This window comes from Camelus ferus, chromosome 18, assembly GCF_009834535.1.
Source record: "Camelus ferus isolate YT-003-E chromosome 18, BCGSAC_Cfer_1.0, whole genome shotgun sequence".
NCBI lineage: Eukaryota > Metazoa > Chordata > Mammalia > Artiodactyla > Camelidae > Camelus > Camelus ferus.
This window is the reverse complement of record NC_045713.1, coordinates 31,958,583-31,980,861: the sequence shown is the minus strand read 5'-3', so window position 1 is coordinate 31,980,861 and position 22,279 is coordinate 31,958,583. Positions and strand designations below refer to the sequence as shown.

General features: G+C 52.4%; 2 protein-coding genes across 3 annotated transcripts in view; both read left to right on the top strand.

Annotated features, from left to right (window-relative positions):
• VWA3A (von Willebrand factor A domain containing 3A) overlaps nucleotides 1-14,140 on the top strand; it is a 45,137-nt gene extending 30,997 nt beyond the window's left edge. Inside the window, exons 23-35 of the mRNA XM_032460885.1 lie at nucleotides 1,208-1,360; nucleotides 2,777-2,867; nucleotides 3,536-3,646; nucleotides 4,180-4,277; nucleotides 5,111-5,248; nucleotides 6,193-6,301; nucleotides 8,437-8,581; nucleotides 9,494-9,638; nucleotides 10,047-10,198; nucleotides 11,034-11,157; nucleotides 12,723-12,820; nucleotides 12,987-13,052; nucleotides 13,355-14,140. Coding sequence (XP_032316776.1) covers nucleotides 1,208-1,360; nucleotides 2,777-2,867; nucleotides 3,536-3,646; nucleotides 4,180-4,277; nucleotides 5,111-5,248; nucleotides 6,193-6,301; nucleotides 8,437-8,581; nucleotides 9,494-9,638; nucleotides 10,047-10,198; nucleotides 11,034-11,157; nucleotides 12,723-12,820; nucleotides 12,987-13,038 — 1,416 coding nt within the window. The 3' untranslated portion in view covers nucleotides 13,039-13,052; nucleotides 13,355-14,140. The remainder of the gene's footprint in view (nucleotides 1-1,207; nucleotides 1,361-2,776; nucleotides 2,868-3,535; nucleotides 3,647-4,179; nucleotides 4,278-5,110; nucleotides 5,249-6,192; nucleotides 6,302-8,436; nucleotides 8,582-9,493; nucleotides 9,639-10,046; nucleotides 10,199-11,033; nucleotides 11,158-12,722; nucleotides 12,821-12,986; nucleotides 13,053-13,354) is intronic.
• A 1,672-nt stretch (nucleotides 14,141-15,812) lies between these two features.
• The window catches only part of SDR42E2 (short chain dehydrogenase/reductase family 42E, member 2), a 29,382-nt gene continuing 22,915 nt past the window's right edge, over nucleotides 15,813-22,279 (top strand). Inside the window, exons 1-5 of one of the 2 annotated variants that reach the window (XM_032460894.1) lie at nucleotides 17,079-17,178; nucleotides 17,697-18,782; nucleotides 19,291-19,386; nucleotides 21,013-21,070; nucleotides 21,761-21,879. In XM_032460894.1, coding sequence (XP_032316785.1) covers nucleotides 17,733-18,782; nucleotides 19,291-19,386; nucleotides 21,013-21,070; nucleotides 21,761-21,879 — 1,323 coding nt within the window. In that variant the 5' untranslated portion in view covers nucleotides 17,079-17,178; nucleotides 17,697-17,732. Of the gene's footprint in view, nucleotides 15,858-17,078; nucleotides 17,179-17,696; nucleotides 18,783-19,290; nucleotides 19,387-21,012; nucleotides 21,071-21,760; nucleotides 21,880-22,279 lie in introns of those variants that run through there. The other variant, XM_032460893.1, reaches the window with a different exon arrangement.

The following is a 22,279-nucleotide window of genomic DNA, read 5'->3' as shown; positions in this document are numbered from 1 at the left end:
AGAAATGTGAGAACATGTCTCTAAGGAAGAATTGATCAGACGTGTGGCTGATTGAATGTATGGGGTGGGGAAGAAGAAATCCCACAGTGACTCCCAAGTTCCTTGCTGGGGAACCCAATAGACAGTGGTGCCATTGATCAAGAGAGAAATAACAGAAGGGGGTACAGGGAGGGAGAGTCTAGAACAAAGGTGAGTTTGGGGGGCCTGTGAGATAAGTGGGGGTCTCCTTCAGGCAGGTGGGAAAAGATGAGGGCTGGACATAGAGGTGTGGGGCCGTTGAAGCCATGGGGATGGACAGAGCACATGGGTGGCCATGGTCAAGGTGGGGAGACTCGTACTGACTCACATGTCCGTTACCACCATTGTCAGGACTGCCCATCTCCCCAGGGACATTGCGAGCTCCTGGGAGGGCAGGGCCACAGATTGGCAGACCTGTGATTCCTCTAGATGTGCCTTAGCAGTCCTGCCAGAAAGGACCCCTCTTTGGTTCTTTTTTAAACCGCTTCTCAAGTACACATCACTCCTGTCCCCTCATTCACAAGGTGTAGTGGGCAATAATGGTTTAACCTACCCCTCTTAGGATGTTATTTACATGCAAGTGGCGTGTTCTAGTGCTTTAGAGAGTAATTACTGCAGAACCTTTCAAGCATTTGAGAAATGTGCAGGCAAAGGAGCCAAGTGTTACACCACTGATCTGCCAGCATCCGAGTTGGCCATGGGCACATGATAAGCTGACCGGCGTGTGTGGATGCTGCGTCCACATATGGAAAGGGCACTGGCTTGGGAACCAGACCCACCTGGGATTGAATTGAAGATCCTCTACATACTTGTAGTGTGGCCTTAGGCAAGTCCTTTAAGTTCATAAGCTTTGTTTTCCTCGCCTTTAAAAGGGGGATATAATAGCACTGCCCCTGCGAGTGTAGTTCTCTGTCTTGTTGGCAGAAGAGTTTGAGAGCTCCGGGCACTAAGTAGCCCAGTGCCTGGCGCATCCCAGGCCCTCCGTACATGGCACTTCCTGTTAGGCTTGATCTGGAGTGCTCTCAGCCCCAGGCAGCACTCCAGCGACAGAAAGAGAGTCCAGGGGCCCCAGTGGACCCCTGCTCTGTGTGTGTGTGTGTGTGTGTGTGTGTGTGTGTGTGTGCACACTCGTGCCCTGCATGGGGCACGCTGGCTGGAGTGCTACTGACCCTCCCAATCCCCACTGCAGTGCGCCTTGCTCGTGTCCTCCCTGAAGAACCAGTCTGGAAAAGAACAGGAAAATGCAGCCCTCCTGAGAGAAAAGCCAAAGATGCTCAAGCCAAGAAGCCAGCCCAGGAAGCTCTGTCCCTCCAAACCCACAGCACCCTCGGTGGCCAGAATGGTTTGACTTTCCTCCCTAATAACACGTAGAGGATTTTGTTTCCACCTTGTCTCCTGGTCTTTCCTAGATCTTGAAGTGGCCTGGGCCAGGCCCCCAGACCTCAGGGCCAGCAGGGGGTGGGGTCTTCAGTGGGCGGGGTCCTGGCCTCCAGGGGAAGGAGACCCCCGGTGGGGGGGGGGGCGTGCTTCTGACTCAGCTCTGGGGCACTCTGGCCGCCCCCTCCACCCCACCTTTGGCTCTGCCTGGCTGTCCCAGCTTTGTGGTAAGGGCTCCGTGGAATGGGCACCCACCCTGCTGTGATGGTTGTAAGGCAGGAGGGCTCCTCATCCTGGAGGGTCTCTCGGGAGCAAAGGAACTGGGGCGTTAGGGTGCATCTAAAAGGCTCTTGCTGCTGCTGCTCGGGGCTTACAGGGGTCTGACAGGAGCCTGAGGGTGGACCGGTGCCTGCTGGGGGCTCTGTCCTGCATAAAGTACCCACCTTAGCAACCAAAAGGGCCCCCCATCCTGGAGGTGTGCCTGCGGGAAGGGCCCAGACTCCATGGTGCTTGTGAGCAGAGTGGGCCGTGCTGTGAGCTCTTCAGCCTTTCACCAACTGGCAGACCTGTGTGAACACAGCACATTTTCAGAACGAAGGAATCTCCCCAGACAGTGTGTATCTTACTCCCGGCCCGGGGCCTGCACTTGGGGAGATTCTGTCCACATAGGCACTGCCCTTGTTCACAGAGCTCTACCAGGCTCTGGGAACCAACCCAGGGACGTTGTGCTCTCCTGCCTTCCCAGATTCTGAGGTGAAACCCAGAATCTTGGGTTCTGCCTCCTGGGCCTTCAGTGGTTCCTGAGCTGATTCAGTAAGAGGAGGCTCGGGCTGAGCCAGGGCCTCTAAAGGGCCTCCTGAAAACCGGGGCCGGGGGCTCCCTGAGGGGGCAGCGTCTTTCACAGCCACTCACCCACAGGTCCCCTCAGCTGGTCCAGGCCCTGGGCGACTTTACCAATCACCACGTTCCAGCTGTGCCCAGTAATGAAGGAACCCCTCCCTTAACACTGAGGTGCCCAGTAGGGCACAGAAGTTACCAGAATGGTTGCTTGTCATGCTGGAGGCCCAGAAACCCCAGTCCAGTAGGAAGAGGGGCAGGTAACTGGTGACGAAAATTCTGGCAAATCGCCACAGTTGTCCTAGCAGGCCCTCTCTCTCTCACAACACACACACACACACACACACACACACACACACGTTTTCACCTCTAAACCGAGAGTCCCCTCTGAATCCACTACAGGCATTGGGGCAAATGTTTGAGGTCTGCTTCCTCAGGCCTCTGCATGCAGAGATTCCCACCTGACAGACTGAGGCTGGGGTGACTGGGGTACTGCCCGCCACAGAGAACAGGCCTCTGATGGGAGAGACTGCCTGTTTTCTAGAGCATGAAAGATGACCCTGACCGACAGAAGAGTGCCCCTGTGAAAGCTCTGATGTGGCGTCCACTCAGTGGCAAAGCAGGCGTCCCCCCAGGTAAGGTGTGGCCACTGGGGGAGGAGGGGTGGACAAGCATGGCTGAGACGTGGATTAATAATCACAGTAACTGAAGTGATCACTGATCATGAGCATTGACGGTCCACCAGCCCTTCTGCTAAGATTGTCCCATTTAAAGCTTAGAACAGTCAAGTCCTGTATGGCAGGGAATCTATTACCTCCCCCGTTTTACTGATGAAGACATTCAGGCTCAGAGGGGCTAAGGAGGTGTCCGGTACCTGCCAGTCATGACAGGGCACTGGTGTTTTCATGAAAGCACTCAGCTCTCAGGACCTAGGACCATATATCTTACTTCTAATGTCAAAGACCCAGCGGGGTGGCTCAGAACAATGTTATGGAGTCAGCGAGACCTGGGTGGAATCCTTGCTTTGCTTCTTACTTAGCTCATGTGTAAACAGGGGGACTGTGAGGCTAGAACAAGACAGCCCACGGGAAGCACTTGGCACCCAGCCTGGTCAATATCAGCAGCTTAACTGACCCAGGTGAGGCCAGGCGCCCCAGGTAGCCCCCAGGGACCTCAGAGCCTCCTGGGAGCCCCCTTTCCAGGGAAGAGCACAGCTGAAGCTGACAAGTCTCCAAGCCAAGCTGCACAGCTTCATCACGTAAACCCAGAGGCTGCTCCAGGCAACAAGCCAAATGTCCTCTAGCTGCAGCCCAGCCGGTGAAAGAAGGGACAGCAGGGCGGAGGAGGAAGACCACAGCTAGGGACGCAGAGGCATCTCTCTCGCTGTTTTATACCGAGATGGGGAATAACGTGGGTAAGTCAGAGGCTGCACCAGTGTCTGGATGGCCCCCTTTGCCCTATGGGACCCGTGGGGTCATTGCCCCATGGGAAGGAGACCTCTCCAGCTGCCCCAGAACACGGGCGGCAGTGCCTCCGGAGCAGGCCTTTCCTCAAACCACTCAGGTCTCCCTGTCCGGGAAAGTGAGCTTGCCAAGTCTTGACACAGGCAAGAGGATGGGAAGAGTCAATGTCCCACTCCAGCCACGTCCACGGAGGGAAAGTGTCCTCAGCACTGAGGCTGACTGGGAAGGAAGTGGAGATGAGTCCCCCAGGCCAGCCTGACTGATTGTTGCAAAATGACGCAGGTCCCAGTGGCAACTCACTGATGTGTGGAGAAGGGAGGTCCCAGCACACTTCCCCAGATCCACCCAACAGCCTCCCTCCTACCTCCCAGCAGATTGCACCTAAGGAAGGTTACAACTGACTTGATTGACAGAGAAATTAATGTGAAAAAGGGAGGTGTGGCTAAGAGAATTGTGCAAGGTAACCCTACTCTGTTTCTCCCAGGATCCGTGTACAGGAAGTATCCTCAAGGAAGGGGCTTAAGAAGAACTAGCTCTTCTATCGAGTTACCCAGAAAGGATACAATCTGCTCAAGCCAAGAGGTATTATTATTACTCTGTCTGTACAGCACATGCCCCCTGGGTAGTAATTGCTTCCACAAACCATTATTTCTAGGAGGGTAGATGTACTTGGAACTAAGGACATACCTGTTTTGGATGACTATTTAAAGTGTCTGATGGAATAAGGATAAAATAGAACTGCATGGGAACCTGGGTCTGCCACTGCCTAGCTGGGCAACCTTGGGCAAGTCACTCAGTCTCAATGTCTTCGTTTATAAAATGACGACAATTGTACTAGTAGGATTGCTGATTACTTGAAGTATATTTGTGTAAAGTACTTAGTGATGTCAGATCCTCTTGGATGCAAGCAGCAGAAATCCCCTTTCCTTGTGTGCAGATCCAGAAGATAGAACATCTTTTCTTCCCATGACCAGTTGATAAAAGTCTGAGCTTGGTTCTGATTGGTCCAACCTTGGATGCTATGCTCTGATTGCCTTATACCCACCCATTCTTGTATCTCTCATTGTCACAAGGAGACTATCCTAATTGGTTTAGAGTCTGAACTTTAGACCAATCAGAGTGTCCATTCAAATTTCATGGGAGAGGGTTGAAATGGATATTGGGGGAGCAACAATGTCCACCAGACTAGAGAGTAGTAAGTGCTCAAAAAATTATGCTCCCCGCTCCCCAGATTTCTTGTGCATCTCTCCCCAGCACTGGGGAAGGACTCTGCATGCGATGGAGGCTCCCTGAGGACCTGGGAACCCCATATTTCAAATATTAAGCAGATTTCAAACATGACATTTTAATAGATGAGTCAATCATTCAGTTAAGCCTGAGTTACCCAGGATAATAGTTCTTTCTTTTTTCCAAAGTGGATAGCAAATTATGGGCTGAAAAAACTGAAGATGGAGATCTCCAGATACCTTGGTCCCAACTGCACTCATCAAAAGTCCGTACAGAGATCAGCATCAGCCAAGCACTGCAGCGTCTTCCCCAGCACGGAGATCAATGTAAGTCAAGATTTTTGTTGTCCCTGCTGTTTCTTCTCTCCCAGCTCCTACCTCTTCTCAGGCATAAATGACCCAGGGTGTTGGGGAGAACTCCACCCCTGGCTTCTATTCTTGCTTCTAAGAACCCACCCCCTAGAGAGGGACTTGTCCTCAGGGAATAGGAGATGCAGAATCCTGTTGGAAGAAAAGTCAGCCCCTCAGAGTGCCTGAGACCACACTCAGGGTCAGAGAGGCTCATTGGAGTAAGAATTAGAAGCAGCTGCTGAGAACGTAGGGCGTTGGCTGGAATACTCACCAGTAAGAACTCTGCAGCCCGATACTGATGATGGTTCCATTAGGATGGCCAGGAACAGGGGTTATGACAGGAGGTGAAAACGTCCTCTTCTCTGTTTTCTAGTTTGGGGATAATGACTTTATTGCTTTGACACTGGCACAAGTAAATTTAGTACAAAATGAAAATCTAGTAATACTTCAAAAAAAAAGTTTTCTCTCCTTGCCCTTTGATATGACATTGTCAACTTTAGAGGAAACTATAAAGCTAAAAATAGCCACCAAATTCAAAATTATCCACCAGAAACATTTTATGGGAGTTTAATCATTCTGCCCACCACCCTCCATCTGAGATCATCTTTTAGTTTGAATTTTTGGACCTCCAATCCTACCATTAAGGGTTTTCTATTTAAAATTTAGAGATACAATGTTTTTTATTATTACGGTGACCACATTTGCCACAAATCCGTCATCCCATCTCCCTCACATCTTCCTAAAACCATGCATTTGATAGTTTAATAAAAGAAGAAAGCTTTTAAACAAACCAAAAAAATGGATGCTTAACAATGTTTTGAAAACTGTGAAACACAATGGACTAAATTATTTTAGGGGGCAATGGGGATACGAAGAAATAGCTGATTGGGGGAAATTTGCCGTTGCTTGCCTTAATCCAGGGGATGGTGAGACACATTCAGTGTACGCCCAGGGAAATGGACGCGTACATCACAGGCCTGGAGAAGCTGATGCGGCGCTATGTCCAGAGGCTGCAGTGGCTGCTGTCTGGTGAGCCCGCCTGCTGTACTGGAGGGCAGAGGGGCCGGAGGGGAAGTGGAAGGTCAACCCCAGGACCCCGTGATCCGTCCTTCCAAAGCCTCTGGAGGGGGTGTGGCTGTCAGGTCAGAGGCTGAGGTCAGGCAAGGAGGCTGAATACATTCCCCATTCCTGACTCACACTTCCTGCCCGGAAGAGGGTGAAGGCCAGGTCCTGCAGCCGCTCCTTTTTTTGGTACAAATCGAACCCCGACCTCACATACAGTTACACCCCCAACTCCATCTAATACTTCAAAACGTACCCAGGGGATGCTGCACTGATTCACTCTGATTGTTCAACTAATGAATGTTTTTCCCCTGCTCGGGGCTGCAGAGGTGGTAGAGGAAGCACCTGGCAGGGTCCCTGAGCTCATGGGGGACACAGATGTTAGGCAAAGAGCACCCATGCAAGTGTTGGGAGGAGACGGGTGTGATGCTGAGAGAGGGGCAGTGGGCCTGTGCTGGGAGGTCACAGAGGGCTTCCCCGAGGAGCCGAGACGTGGGGCATGAACAGATGTTACCTGAGCAGAGAAAGGAAAGATGCTCAGGGCACAACTGAGCAGGAGGGAGCTGAGCACAAGGACTAAAAGGAAGCCAGTGTGGCTGAGAGTAAAGGAAGCGGCCATGCTAGGGAGGTGAGCCATGGCCTGGACTTTGTCCTTTATCCTAAGAGCAATGGGAAGCCACTAAATGGTTTTAAAAGGGGGGAAGTGATCAAGTTAGCATCGGCAACAATCTCTCTGGTTGCTGCGTGGAGTATAAATTGTTGAGGGGATGGAGTGGAATCAGGGCAACCTAGGAGGGGTCTGGGGCAAGGATCAGGACAGCTGGAAGGGTAGTGGTGATGCCCACGGACAAAGAAGGCAGGATAAGACTCAGGAGGCAGAAACGACAGGGCTTGGTGGCTGGCAGTGTGTCTCCGCTGTCTGGTTCCCAGGATGGATCAGCTGGCCTTTTGGGTGGGAACCTCTTGGCCAACTGGCTGGCTGGCTGGCTGTCCTCTCGGAACATCCCCCGCGCCTCAGGACAGCTCCCCTCCTGTCCTCAGGTTGACGTGAGCATTGCCAGGGAACACCACAGGTGAGTCCTGGAAGACTCCTGGACAGTGGGTCCAGCCAGCTCAGGCCCCTTTTAAGTCTGGAGAGCAGTGGGCCCATTTTGCAGCAGTTTTTCCATTTTTTTTTTCTGCTCCTGCCTCCAGTGAGGTCTGAGGTGTGATCAGGAATGCTGGACACATTATCTTCTGCTTTTGACTTCCCCTGGGGTTACCTCCATTTAGCTTTGGGCACAAGGAGGGCCAGGATTGGAAGCATGGATCAGAGGACCTGGGTGTGAATCTTGGCTGTCACTGCCGGGCTGTGTGGCCCTGGACAAGTTGCCTGCCCTCTCTGTTTCCCCTGAGCAAAATCCCAAATCCTTTAACAACCTCTCCAGCATTCTCTCTCTCCCTCTAGCTCCTCTTTCCCATTCAGAGCCTTTCGCAGGCTGTTCTCTCCACACTCCCTCCTCTTTCCTCCGCCACTGCTGCTCATCCTTCAGCCTGCTCCCCACCCAACATCCATTGAATTCAGGTCCTCCCAGTATGTGTTCCTGTGGCGGTTTGTCATCACCTTCAGTGGAGTTGTAGCTGGTGGTGTATCATCTGTCTTCCTTGCCCAGCTGGCAGCTCCATGAGGGCAGGGAACCAACCCTCTCCCGTCTCCACTGCACTTTGCTCAGTGCCGGGCACCCAGTGGACACTCACTTGATGTCTGTTGACCAATCGACAGACTCCACGCTCTGTAACTTCGTTTCCAGCCCCAGACAAGACTGTGACACCATTTAACTTAGGGATGGGGAAAGCCCAGAGAGGTTATCATCACTTGGATGAGTCATCACAGGCAAAGCTACCACTGAAAGCTTGACCTCCCAACGCCCAGATCACTCACTGGCTCTGCCCTTGGACAGTGTCCCCTCCAGGAACACAACTGAGGCCATCTCCCAGTGGGTTCACATCTGACCAGTGATCAGTCAGGCAAGGGGTGTTGGGAGACCTTGAATTAGATAGCTGCAATGATGAAAACCGCCCTCACTTCTCCCCTGCCTCTGCCCCCACCCACCTCGGAGCAGGGAGCCGCCGACTGTTCGGTATCATCTTGGAGAGCAAAGTGTGCATCCTGCTCGACACGTCGGGCTCCATGGGCCCCTACCTGCAGCAGGTGAAGACAGAGCTGGTTCTGCTCATCTGGGAGCAGCTGCGGAAGCACTGTGACAGGTAAGAGGCAGGGGGGTGTGTGGGTGGGTGAGGGTCAGGAAGATCCCGGGGGTAGCTTCCAAGGCTTCTCTGGTCCAGGCCACTCCCTCTCACAGTTCCAAAGGGCCTGGAGGCTTCCAAAACGCTCTTCTGAATAGCAGGAAAGAACACTGCCTTCTGTTGCAAAAGTCAAGTGGTTTTCAGAAACCCATCTCAGGTCCAGGGACAACTGCCAGCAGATCAAAGGAACCACCAGGTGGCCTTGAATCATAGATTTCAGCTGAACTTGATTTTTTAAGAGAAGGGGTTTAGAGTGGTTTGTTCTCTCTACCCAGCGGGTTGACCCTAAGGGGACAGCAGAAGACTCCGGTCCCAGGCTGGGGACTCATCCTTGCCTTAATACTATTTATTTATTTGGGGGGGGGGCGGTGATTATTTATTTGTTTGTTTGTTTGTTTATTTAATGGGGGTACTGGGATTGAACCCAGGACCACATGCATGCTAAGCATGCACTCTACCACTGAGCTATACCCTCTCTTCTTGCCTTAAGATTTAAAAGAGCAGACATTTATAGAGCACTTCCCTTGTGCCAAGCACTTTACAGGCATGATGTCATTCAGTCCTCACAGTGATCTGATTATTACCTCCATTTTTCAGAAAAGGAAACAAGGACTTAGAAAAGTTAAATAATTTGCTCAAGATCGCATAACCAGCAAGTGGCCGAGATGGGATTTAAATCTATCTCTGTCTGCATCCATCACTGTGTACCTTCTCATCCTCAGGTGCTCCCTGAGGGGCCCAGGGCTCCCAGGAACAGGCATGAGCACCGGCAGGGAGGTTACTTCCCCCCCCCCCACCCCGGTCAATATGCGTTCTAACCGATGTCTTTCTCCTCCTCCCCGCCCCCCACCTCTCGTCCTCCCCCTACCCCAGTTTTAACCTGCTCAGCTTTGCAGAGGGCCTACAGCCGTGGCAGGACACTCTGGTGGCGACCACAGACGCAGCCTGTCACGAGGCTATGCAGTGGGTGACCCACCTGCACCCTCAGGGGAGCACCTCAGTCTTGCAAGCGTTACTGGCAAGTTCCACCTCCAAGCCCAACCCGGGAGCAAAGCAGAAATACCATCCGCCCCATCCTGATTTTGCACAAGGCTTTAGGGTTTGCAAAGAGCACTTTAGAGTTTGCTAAGTGCTAAATTGTTTCATCTTCCCAACAACCCAGTGAGAATGACTTTAAAGGTGAAGACCCTGGAGGCCCAGAGAGGTTACGTGACTTGCTTGGGCTCACCAGCTAGGAAGCTGGGCCGTGCTCTCTCTCCTAAACCTTAGCAGCTTCTCTGGTCTGTCAGAGGCTGAAAGAGGAGGCCTTCACTCTGCATGACAAGCAGACCCAATCAGACACTCTCCTTGGGGACAGCAGGCCAGGGGTCTCTGCCCGTCCTGGCTGGCCCCTCCTCTGAGCTAGACAGCCCATGTGCTCTTTCAGAAAGCTTTCAGTTTTCCTGATGTGGAAGGATTGTACCTCCTGACCGACGGGAAGCCAGACACAAGCTGCAGCCTTGTTCTCAGTGAAGTCCGGAGACTGAAGGAGACGAGAGACGTGAGAGTGCACACCATTTCCCTGAACCGCTCGGGCAGGTGGGCAGCGAGGAGGCGGCCGGGTTGCGTCCCTTCCCCACGGCCACGTGTCTGAGGGGCAAGGCTGATCCTCACCTAATCCAGGGACTCACATTAGCTGCTGGGCTCTCCTGGGCCCGAGTCCTGTGAGTCAGCGGTTAGGAGGGCCTAGGCAGGCATCACACCAGAAAGAGCCCCCCTCTGCACCCCTGCCTGCCCACCATCAGGGTCCGCCCGCGGCCCTCCTGGCTTTCTCCAGCCTGGAAATGAATTTGCCTCTATTCTCACAGTCACACACCGTGTTCTCCCGTTTCACCTTTCTTGGGGGCGCATTTGTGAACATTTAGGGGGGAAAATGTTTAAAGTAGCTGCAGTTATTTTTATAAATGATCACCACAGAAGAACATGTATTAGACAAGAGAGATTCAGCTACTTCAGGAAAAAACAAAAACAAAACTTTACTTGGCAAAACTGTGATCATGTACATTCATCCTTAGTCTCTGTCTAAACCATGAACTCCGTAAAGGTCACACTGTGTTCCTGCCAGGTCAGACACAGAGTGGGCACTGGGTAGATGTCCAGCTAAGGAACTTTAAGGGGTGCTTTGAGGGGTCCAGGTTAAATGGTGGCCCAAATACAGTGAATCTGCTTCAGGCAGCAGCAGCAGCCACCCTGCCACCCAAAAACCAGCAGGGAGAGTGGGCTTGGTGATGCCCACATGGTCTCAGTGGCACAGAGCCTCAGGGTCCAAGGCCCACTGCCTTACTGATCTGACTTCCCCAGGGGCTGAGGGCTCACAGAGAACTTGCCTGGCAGGCCGGTGGGCCCAGCCTCAGCCCTCTGCTCCTCCCCGCAGGACGGCGGTTCACTTCCTGAGAGATCTGGCCTCCCTCACTGGGGGGCGCTATCACTGCCCCGCTGGGGAGGACTCACTCTTCAAAATCCGTGGCCTGCTGACCAGGGGCTTCATCCACCAAACGGTAAGCTGCGGAACTAAGGAGTGAGGTCTGTTGAAACAGCTTGGTAACATGTCAATGGGTGTGGCTTTTCTCCTCCTGACAAGACCTCTGCTTCTCTTGTAAAACGAAGTAGTGACTAAACAGAGTTGTGTTTCCCTATTGCTCTCCTTTTAAAGCTGGGAAGGGAGCAGGGCTGGGGTTGTTAATGAGAGAATAGTTCACATTCACTGAGCATTTACTCCATGCTACAGATTTGCTATTTTATGCAGATTACCTCTTTTAATCCTTCTAACCATTGTATACCCATTTAGCAGATGAACGAATGGGCTCAGCCAGGTTTAGGGATACACTGAAAGTCAGAGGAAGTGGTAAAGCCGGAGCCTAGACACCCATGCTCCTAAGTTCTCTGCTGTAATTCCTACGTTTTTCTGTCTCCCTTCCTTCAGTTCATTACAGCACAGATATTCAAATGATCTGTTAAGAGAGAAATCTAGTCAAGTCTTAGGTTCCATCATGCATGTGAAATAAGATCTTCCAATCTGACAGAAAAATTATGTACAGATTCATACCTTCTAGGAATATGCTGTTGTGAATTATACATTTTCAGGGCAACAAATCATTCAGTAACACAACTAACCAGAATTCCAGATCTTTTTTTTTTTTTTTGGAAGTTAAAGTTTACTGTCATGGCATAAATTCTGAAGTCAAGTACTTTAAATGATGTATTTGTTCAAGTAACTGGTTTAGGGGCAAATATTACAAATGATGCAAAGATCAGAACAAGTAAAAATAGCAGGGAGGGTCTAGCTCAGTGGTAGAGCTTGTGCCTAGCATGTACAAGGTCCTGGGTTCAATCCCCAGTACTTCCACTAAAAATAAACAAACACCTAATTATCAGCTCCTCCTCCCAAGAAAAAGAACAAGTAAAAGTAATGAACGTTCACCCATATCCTTACTACACGGGATATCATGAAGGTTCTCAGTTTAAAACTTTATCAAATCAGGTTCTTTAATGGTTTCTGGGTGCAGAGCAGGATCTCTGCTGCTACTCCTCCCAGGGAAAAGAAGCAGCTTTTTCTCTTTCTTCTTGCTAATTGTGAGAACACATCCTTTTAAGGCTAGGCTCTGGGGAAAAAAAAAAAAAACAAAAACGGCTAGGCTCCAGAGTTTCATTAGCTGACATAAGGAAAAAGGCATGTCTGTGAAGCTGTTTCACTAGAAGAAATAAAGAAGGGGCTGGATAGCTTTTACTAACAGCGAGATAAGGAGCACGTACCACTTCTGTTCTGCTTGACAGAGTGATGCTGACTGCAGTGGAGTCCAGGGACCCTCCTGGTTTCCACCGCCCCCTCCCTACATTCACTCTCAGACATCTCATTGCAAGGTGTCCCGTTTGCAGAGTGACTGCCTTGACGCCTGGTGAGCTCCTTGTCCCTGGAATGTGCAAGCAGAGGCCCACAAGACTACCTGCCCTGGGTGGGAGGCTGCACTGAATTCGCTCTAAAATTCTCCTGAGATTTTGGATTGTCAGGTCCTAGCCAAATCATCTAATAGATCTAACATCACATTCACTTCTCCCTTTCAAGGACCCTGGGTTGCCACTGTTTGAAGGAGACGATTTAAGGAGATTGGCCCAGGAGATCACCAAGGCCAGAAGCTTCCTTGGGCAGGCCCAGGCCCTCAGGTACGCCTGTCCAGCAGCCCCTCCCACCTGCCACGTAGCCCCAGCCCACCTAGACCCAACCAAGTCATGGTGCCCCCGCTCCAAGAGCTCCTGCCCTGCTTCTCCCCTCCAGGCCCAGAAATCTGGGCATCGGGGGAACCATCTACTGTCACCTTCTGTTCACTAGGACCCAACTCCAGAAGAAAAACAGCACAGAACCAAAGGTTGCTTCTCCGTAGCGAAGTGTTCTCAGGTAAGGGGGGAGGATAGACTCCTGACCTGTGACTGCTGGTCCAGGGCCAGGCAGCTTGCCCTGTTTCATGGACAGTAGTAACTACAGGGAGGGATGAGACACAATGATTCCTCTAAGTAGAAAGGCCAGCCTACAGAGAACCACTTACTGAGCACATGGTGAGGACAATGTGCCTTAGAAAGTCCGCAGATCAACATGATCCCAGGCACCAGGGCTCCCCGGAAGCTGAGGGAGAAAAGGCTCTCCATCCCTGGGTCCATCCTAACATTCCTATCCTGTCTCCAACACATGCTACACTCCAGTCACAAGTCTGTCACTGGCTGGGAAGTCCTGTACCAAGTCCCCTGCTTAGAACATCCTTCTGCCACCCTCTGCCTAGTGACTCCTTCTCATCCATCAAGGCACAGCACAAATGGCATCAGCTCCACTGTGACGATGTCCCTGGGACCCATCAAGAGCTGAGAGCCTCCGGCCTTCCTCCCATGGCATCCTGACCACACACCCCTCCTTAGAGAGGTGACACTAACCCTAGCACTCCACAAAATGCTTCCTTGCTCCCTTGTCCAGCTCTTCTCCTTGACGATGAGCTCCCTCAAGATGAGGCTGGTGTCCTAACCATCTCTGGGTCCCCAGAACCTGCCATGTGGCAGACACGTAGTAAACAGTGGGCATGCAGCTTAATTGTGAGAGTCCAGTTCTGGAAACCTGCCAGGTGGGATTGTTTCTGCCCTGGTCCTCTTGTTCTGTGCTCCCCCACCACCCTGGTCCATGTGGGAAATGCAGAGTCACCGTCAGCCCATCTTGGAGGAAGAAGAAAGACATGAGCCTCACCACCCCCATCCCCTTCCCCCACCACTGCTCAAACTGAACTGAAATCTGCTCTGGAGTCTAGTCCAGAGCAAATGCTCAGCTCAAGAATGTGTAAATCGAACTGGATCTGCTGGGCTGCCCCACTGTGCACATATGAAATGCATATGTCATGTATCATGTCATCTAGGGTCACTTCTAAGATAGGAAAAATTGCTTTTATTTGATTAATAGGATCAAAGTTACTTATAAACTGATGTGACCATTGGTATATGTGTGTGTCTCTGTGTACGTAAACTTTTGGTGAGATAAAACTTTATTAAAAGACTCATTTCTAAGATATAAGAAGTCCAAATCAATAAGTAAAAGATAAACATCCTAATTTTTTAAATGGACAAAAGACTCAAACAGGTGTAAACAAGCAATAGCATATGGAAATAAGTGTATATATAGGTGCTCAACAGTCATACCCATCAGTGAAATGCAAATTAAAACTACAATGAGACACCACTACACACCCACCAGAATGGCTAGAAATAAAGGCTGATGATATCAAGATAGGGAGCAACTGAAACTCTCCTACTGCGGTGGGGGTGTAAACTGGTCCAACCACTTTGGAAAACTGGCAGTTTTTACTAAAGTAAAACACATGCCTATTCTCTGCCAGCAATTCCACTCCAAGGGAAATGGGTGCCCATGTTTGACAAAAGACATATATAAGAATGCTCATAGCAGCTTTGTTCATAAGAGTCAGAAAATGGAAACTACTTAAAAATGCCCATCAATGGTAGAATGGACAAATAAATTGTGATATATTTGTGAAGTGGAATACTACACATCAATTTAAAAAGAACAAACTACAGCTGTATTCAACAAGATGCATCAATCTTATGAACAATGTTGGGCAAAAGAAACCAGACACAAAAGAGCACATACACAACATGTGGAATGGGAGCAAATATCTGCAAATGATGCGACTGACAAGGATTAAGCAAGGTAACTTGCCACCTGGCACGTAGCATGTGCTGGCAGAGGTTTTGCTTTCCTCTTCCCCACACCCACCTATGCCCAAGGAGGATGTTCACACGCGTGAAGCCTTTCAAGTAGCCCTCTTCAGCCAAAGTAACCAAACCTCAGCGCTCTGAGTCAGCTCTGGGAGCACAGCCCCCAGTAGGTCTGTTAACAGCAGCTGTGCCTGCTGTTGGGCACATGCCTGCCCCTCTGCCACTGCCACTTGCAAATGAGTTTTCCAGGGATGATGTGATCCATCTGGGTCCCCAGTGCAAGGGAAGGGACAGCACTGAGGAATCACCTATTACAAGTGGAACGATGGCAGCGGAGACTGGATAACCTGGAAATGGGCGAAAGAACACAAGAAAGGAAGAGATGATAGATGGGTGGCAGGGAGGAAAGAAAGATGTTTGGAATGAATTCGATGGATAGGTGGAAAGACAGAATTACAGGTGAATAGATGAATGGACAAAAAATAGTTTAAAATTGGTGGAACATTGGAGAATAACAAAGAGAGGGATGGAAGAATAGGTGGGATAATGAATAGATAAAAGAGAGGAAGAAGGGAGGGAGGGTGGGCAGAAAGGCTGGAGGCTGGCTGAACAGACAGGACTCTGTGCGAGAAGACATGGATGGGTAGGTGGGTGGAGAAACACCGTTTCGCGGGGCTCTAGGCCGACTATGCGGGCAGGACAGGGACCGGCACGCAGGGCCTTCGCTTCCTTTCCCCAGCTACAACGCGGGCCCATTTTACCCTTCGACCCGCCTCAGTTTCCCCTCTGAGAGCCAGCTGGTCCCGCCTTAGAGACGTGTCGTGGGCGGACAGAGACGGAGAAAACCCGCGCGGGGCGGGCGCGGGGCGGTCCGGGGAGCCCAGTCCGGCCCCGCCCCGAGGAGGCGGCGGCCCGGCCGCGCGGAGCCCGGCGCGTAGACGGACGGACACGCGGGCGCAGCCGGGAGCACGCAGCGCTGCGGGAGCCCGGGCGGGTGAGCGCAGCCGGGGCGGGGCCGGGGGCGCGGGTGGGGGCGCGCGGAGGGAGGACCCGACCCCGAGCTGCCCCGCCGGCCGATCTTGGCGTGGGGGACCCGCTCCTGCCAGCCCTGCGAGGCCGACACGCCCGGGGTCTGTCCTACCGCTTTTACCGGTTCTTCTCATCCAACCCCTATTTGGGTCCCCATCCGTCTGGATCCAGGACGAGCCATTGTACTGAGACTCCATCAGAGTTCATGAATGTTCTCTGAGTCTCAGTTTCTCTCCCAGGGTGATGGGAACAGGAGCCTCTGTCGCACAGAAGTCGGGGGATTAAGTGCGGCAATACCCAGGGTCAGCCAGGTGCTTGGCTGTAGGTCTCCGAGAGGCAGAACAGCCTGGAGTTTATTCATTCATTCAGCAGTTGTTACGGTTGGCCTGCTTTGTGCCAGGCACAGGACTGGGAACCAGTGATTCTACATTGACCCCACCGCTCCTGGAGGCTTGCCTACCAGTGGCCTGTGAGGGCTCTGCTCTCTGTTCCCTCATGACCGCTCTGGGAAGTAGACAGGACAGCCAGGGTTATGTGGGTCCATTGGACCGCTGTGGATACTGAGGTGCAATGAGGTTACAACGATCTTGCCAAAGGGCACACCCAGCAAACGGGACCCGAGGCGGGGTTCCAGCCTTTGTCACAGAAAGCATCCCCACAGGATAGACAGCAGCTCTGGTGCCACAGACTCTTCCCCAGGACAGAGTCCCCTCGGCCTGGAGGAGGACTCTACTCCGAGGCTGCACCCTTCCCTTCCCAATGGGGGAGTTAGACTCATCCCTTGCGAGGACTCAGATTGGGGTGTCTCCCCTCCCTGTTAAACCCATGAGTGCCAGTATCTGTATGGGGCATGACTTTATCCCTCACTCAGAACTTTGGAGAGCAGGACTGTGACAGAGGAAACTAAAACATACACCCCATAGCTGTCACTCCAGGCGACGATAGGGCAGATACTTACCTATCTCTGTATCCACAGGGCCTGGCACACAGTAGGCCCGCAGTACACAGTTGCTGCTGTTATTAATGATGATAGTGGTGATCTGGCCCTTGGTCCAGACTTATCCTCAGATGCAACAGGAGGTGGGGAGGTGAGACGATGGTGGCAGTGACTGATGGCCTGATTTGCATTGTCTAGAGTGAGGAGGACAGGATCCTCAGTGCTGGCCCCCAAAGCCCACAAACCTGATCCTGAAGCCCACAGGGAGCTTGGGCAGACCTTGTGGTCCCAGTCATCTGCACTGCTGGGGGACCTGGGAGAACCAGAGGCAGCAGTTGCCAGGGCAGAGGTGATGCCACACTTTGCAAGTTTCCAGGGCCCTTTTGGATCCCATGTGGATTCCTCCCTGTCTTCCACCTCCTCCTAGTTCTCCTTCTCTCCTCCTCCAGGAAGTCCTCCCAATTTCCCCATCAGAAAGCAGGCACCACCCAGTTTAGTGGCATTCCCCTTGGCATGATTTAGTCTGTCTCCCTCTTGTACTACAAGATTTTAAGGGACCAAGAACCAAGATTTTATGGAACTGGTAGACTATTCAGGAATGCTTGGTGTAAATCTCAGCCATGCAGTGTGACTTTGTGCTTTGGTTTCCCCAGCTGTGAAACCCAAGGCCTGGTTGCTTTTTCTCAGACTCAGACTCTCTCTGAGAAAGGTGGCAGCCACCTTGGAAGTTCTCAAGATTCTGAAACTGTTCACTGGGAGCTCAGAGGGTCTCTAATTCTTACCAGGAGGTCCCCTCAGTCCCCAGGGGTCTGATAATCCATGTGACTTGAGAAAACCCTAGAATGTACATGTTGTTTTTCCCTACAGCTGGACAGATCCTGGGTTCACATGGCTCAGTAGAAGATGAAGCCCAATCCAGCAGGCTCCTCTGCAGAGGCGTGCAAAGCTGCGGGGCAGGGCCAGCAGAGCTGCCCTGTCTGCCAGGCCTGGGCGGGGGTCTCAGGCCTGGGGTCTGAGTCAGCTCCTAGGCCGGGGCCTGGTGCTGTGTCCAGACCTGGGTTGGGGCCTGGTGTTGTGTCTGGACATGGACTCGGGCTTGGTACTGTTCCAGGCCCTGGGCCAGGTCCTGGTGCTATTCTGGGGCCTGGGTTGGGGCCTGGTACCATTTCGGGGCCTAGGCCTAGGCCTGATGTGGTTCTAGAACCTGGATCAAGACCCAGTGCTTCTTCGGGACCTGGGCCAGGGCCTGGGGGAGTGTCGGGGCCTGGGTCAGGGCCTGGTGCTGCTCTGGGACCTGGACAAGGGCCTGGTGCGGTGTCGGGGCCTGGGCCAGGGCCTGGGGGAGTGTCGGGGCCTGGGCTGGGGCCTGTTGCTGCTCTGGGACCTAGACAAGGGCCTGGTACAGTGTTGGGGCCTGGTGCTGCTCTGGGACCTGGACAAGGGCCTGGTGCAGTGTCGGGGCCTGGGCCAGGGCCTGGGGGAGTGTCGGGGCCTGGGCTGGGGCCTGTTGCTGCTCTGGGACCTAGACAAGGGCCTGGTACAGTGTTGGGGCCTGGTGCTGCTCTGGGACCTGGACAAGGGCCTGGTGCAGTGTTGGGGTCTGGTGCTGCTACAGGACCTGGACCAGCTCTGGGGCCTGGACTAGGAACTGGGTCTGTACCTGGTTCAGGAGCTTTACCATTATCTGGGCCAGCAGTCAGGCCTGGGCCCAGACAGGGATCAGAGACTGGGTACAAACCTACTGAGCCAATGACAGCCCCATCACCGCCACTGCAGCAGAAGACTCAGGCCACACCTGTGCAGGCCTCTAGGCAGAAGGTCCTGGTGACTGGAGGAGGAGGCTACCTGGGCTTTAGCCTGGGTTCTAGCCTGGCCAAGAGTGGCACTTCTGTCATCCTGCTCGACCTCCGCAGACCCCAGTGGGAGCTGTGCTCAGGGACCGAGTTCATTCAGGTGCAGTGATGAGGATCCTGCGGAGCTGGGGGTGTGGGGGGCCCTGGCTGGTGGTGGAGGGCGGGGAACAGTGTCTGATGTGTACCCAGTGGCGTGGTGTTGAAGGGCATGGCCTCTGGGGTCAGAATGTTTCAGCTCCAACCCCAGCTCCCAGCCAGGCAGCCATGGCCACAGGGTGCCACCCCTCTGAGCCTCACATCTTCATCCATAGAAAGGGGACACCAACAATATCTGCTTTACAAGGGTCTCATGGGGAGTTGAGGAGACAGTGCATGTAGAACGCTGAGCACAGCCTCTGTGACTTAGCTCCATAAATGGGGCTGACAGCTAAGAAGCCTGGTAGAATCATCTAGTAAACCCTGTCCCACAGCTGCTCCTGGCCCTGTAGATTCTAGCCCCAGGTGGGGTCAGGGGACCAGCTCTGGGACCTTGGCAAGGTACACAGCGGTTACCTCTGAGTGCCTTGGACCAAGGCCTCCTACCTCCGTGTCTTCCTTCTCCGTTCCAGGCTGATGTCCGTGATGCAGAAGCCCTGTACCGCGCCTTCGAAGGGGTGGACTGTGTCTTCCACGTGGCCTCCTACGGAATGTCTGGTGCTGAGAAGGTGAGCCCCTCACACACAGGGCCTGGATTCAGGCCTTGGCTCTGCCCACCCACCTCACTCCCCGGGTGTTCATTACTGCTCATCACCTATTCCAGGGAGGGTTTGGGCTGCACCCTGCCTGTGTTTTGCATCCATTGGGACCAAATGCCAGTTCTGCCATTTTCTAGCTGTGTGACTAGGGCAAGTTAACTTAACCTCTCTGAGCCTCCGTTTCTTCATCCACAAAGTGAGGCCATTACAAGTACTTCTGTCACAGTCTCTGCAGAGAACAGTGTAACAGTATTTATCAAAGTGTACAACACTCTTTGACTCAGAAATTACACTTCTTTGTATATTTACAGCATTGTTTATGAACCAAACCGGAAATAACCTACATGTCCATCAACTGGGGACTATTTTTTATTATTTTATTTATTTTAATTTTTTGGAGGGGGAAGGTAATTAGGTTTATTTACTTATTTAATTAGAGGAGGTACTGGGGATTGAACCCAGGACCTCAGGCATGTACCACATGAGCTATACCCTCCCCCAAGTTGGGGACTATTTAAATAAATGTTATCTATACACATACAATGAAATTCTATGCAGCCATTTAAAAGAATGAGATCATTCAATATGTGCTGATAACGGAACAATTTCCAAGATGCAAAAACACTGTGTTTGACATTTTCGTTTAAAAAAAAAAAAGCTACAGGGGAGGAGGGTATAGCTCAGTGGTAGAGTGCATGCTTGGCATGCACAAGGTCCTGGGTTCAATCCTCAGTACCTCCATCAAAAGTAAATAAGTAAACTTAATTACCTCCCCCCACAAAAAAAAAAAGATCAAAAAAAAAAAAGAGTAGGTTAAAAAAAAAAGCTACATACTCACACGTGCTTATATGCTGGTGTTAATAAGGGTAAATTATCTCTAGAAATACAGAGGCTGGTAACAGTGGTTGCCTCTGGGGAGGGAAAAAGGAGACTTGGAATAAGGAGGGGGAGGGAAATTTCCTCTTCACTGTGCACCTTCTTTACTGATTGAACTTTTTAACCTTGTGATTGTATTACTATTAAAAACAACTGCAACAAGAATAAATATAGTTTAAAAATCAGTACGGAACTCACCTCCTCCTCGTGTGGTTGTAGGGATTAAATGAGTCGTCAAGGCTTCACCCTGTCCCTGGGGCACCAGCAGCTTTCCCTGTAGCCCAGTTTTCATTTTTCACACCCCAGCCCCTTCGCTTGGACAGTATTACTGTGTCCATCTTACACGTAAGGGAGCTGAGATTTCTAGAGCCAGGAAGCAATCCAGCACATTTGAGTCCTTTTTCTTTGTCAAGCCCTATACCAGGTCCTCCCACAGGGCTTATTAAATCCTGCCAACCACCCAAGGGGGTCTGCCCTCACTTTACAGATGAGGGAGCTGAGGGTCAGGTGCAAGACGGAATCTCCCCAGCTGGCCCAGGGAGATGGTGGCAGAGAGAGGCACTGGACCCAAGGCCCCCGCACTGCCTGTGGGGCCCCCACCCTGGGATCCCCGCTTCTGAGCTGCAGCCCCTGCCCTGCCCCACCCAAGCCCAGCCTCATGGCCTCAGCAACAAGGCGTGAGGCAGCACCTGACTCTCCCACCTCCGTCTTGTCTTTTAGCTGCAAAAAAAGCAGATTGAGTCTATAAATGTTGGAGGCACCAAACTAGTGATTGATGGTAGGCGCTCAGAGTGGAGTGTGACCTGCCGTGTGTTTCCCACTTCTCTCCCTACTCCTGCCACAGGCCCAGCTCTAGGGGACAGGGTGGAGGAGGGACGGAGACCAGGGCCTCCTCCTCTCCCTCTGCCCCCTCAGCGGAGGGCCTGTGGGCAGCACATCCTTCCTGCTCTGCAGGCCTGCCCAGGCCCCGGCATGGGGTGACTCGGTGTGGCCTCGGCATATCTGAGGACACAGGGAAGTGACGTTTCCACAGAGGGCTTAGGGGTCGGGAGAAGAAAAGTTGCTGAAGGACCAGAACAGAAGCCCCACATCTGGGCTCCCTGGGCATGTGCTGCCTGACCTGCATCCTGTCTTTCCCTGTCGTTTTTGAGTGTGTCTCTTCTGTGTCCCCATCGAGCGGACTTTCTTCTGACCTGTCCCTGGCAAGGTAGCTCAGGGGCCACAGCCACACTGAGAGTGAGCCGGCTCGGCCCCCAGGGGCCCACGGAGCAGGGACTGGACCTCTCCCCCAGTTGAGGGAGGGAGGTCTTTCCCTTCTGAGCCAGGATGTGTGCTGGCGGCTGGCTAGAGATCAGTGGATTCACCCAGTTTGGTCCCGTGGGCACCTCCTCAGCCAGCTCTCTGCTCACATCAGCCCCGTCTGTGTGTCTGTGTGTCTGTGTGTCGCTGTGTGCACCTGTCACTGCAGTTTGTGTCCGCCGGCGGGTTCCAAGGCTCATCTACACCAGCACGGTCAATGTCGCATTCGGCGGGAAGCCCATAGAGCAGGGTGATGAGGACTCTGTGCCATATTTCCCACTGGAGAAGGTACTCGGCTTCCAGGAGAGGTGGGCGGGGCCAGTAGGCCTGGGACCCACAATCCAAAGGGTAGGGAGGGGCAGAGCCAGGGTCAACTTCACAACTCAAGGTGACCCCCAGGAACAAAGGGTCCCCAAACTAGGGTGGCACAAGTCCTCTTCTACTTTGGCTGGTCATGCCAGCAGGGGATTTGAAATCACACAGACCTGACTTTGAGCCACCAAAGCCACTTTCTACTGTGGGGCCCTGAGCAAATCTCTTCACTCTGAGCCCTTCCTTTTTCATCTGGGTGCGATAACACCACCCTGTGGGGACATGGAGAGCTGGAAATGAGATGATGTATGTGAAAATGCCATGTGAGCACTAAGGGACTACATGTCAACGGTCCATCCGACGCTCGTCCAGCCCC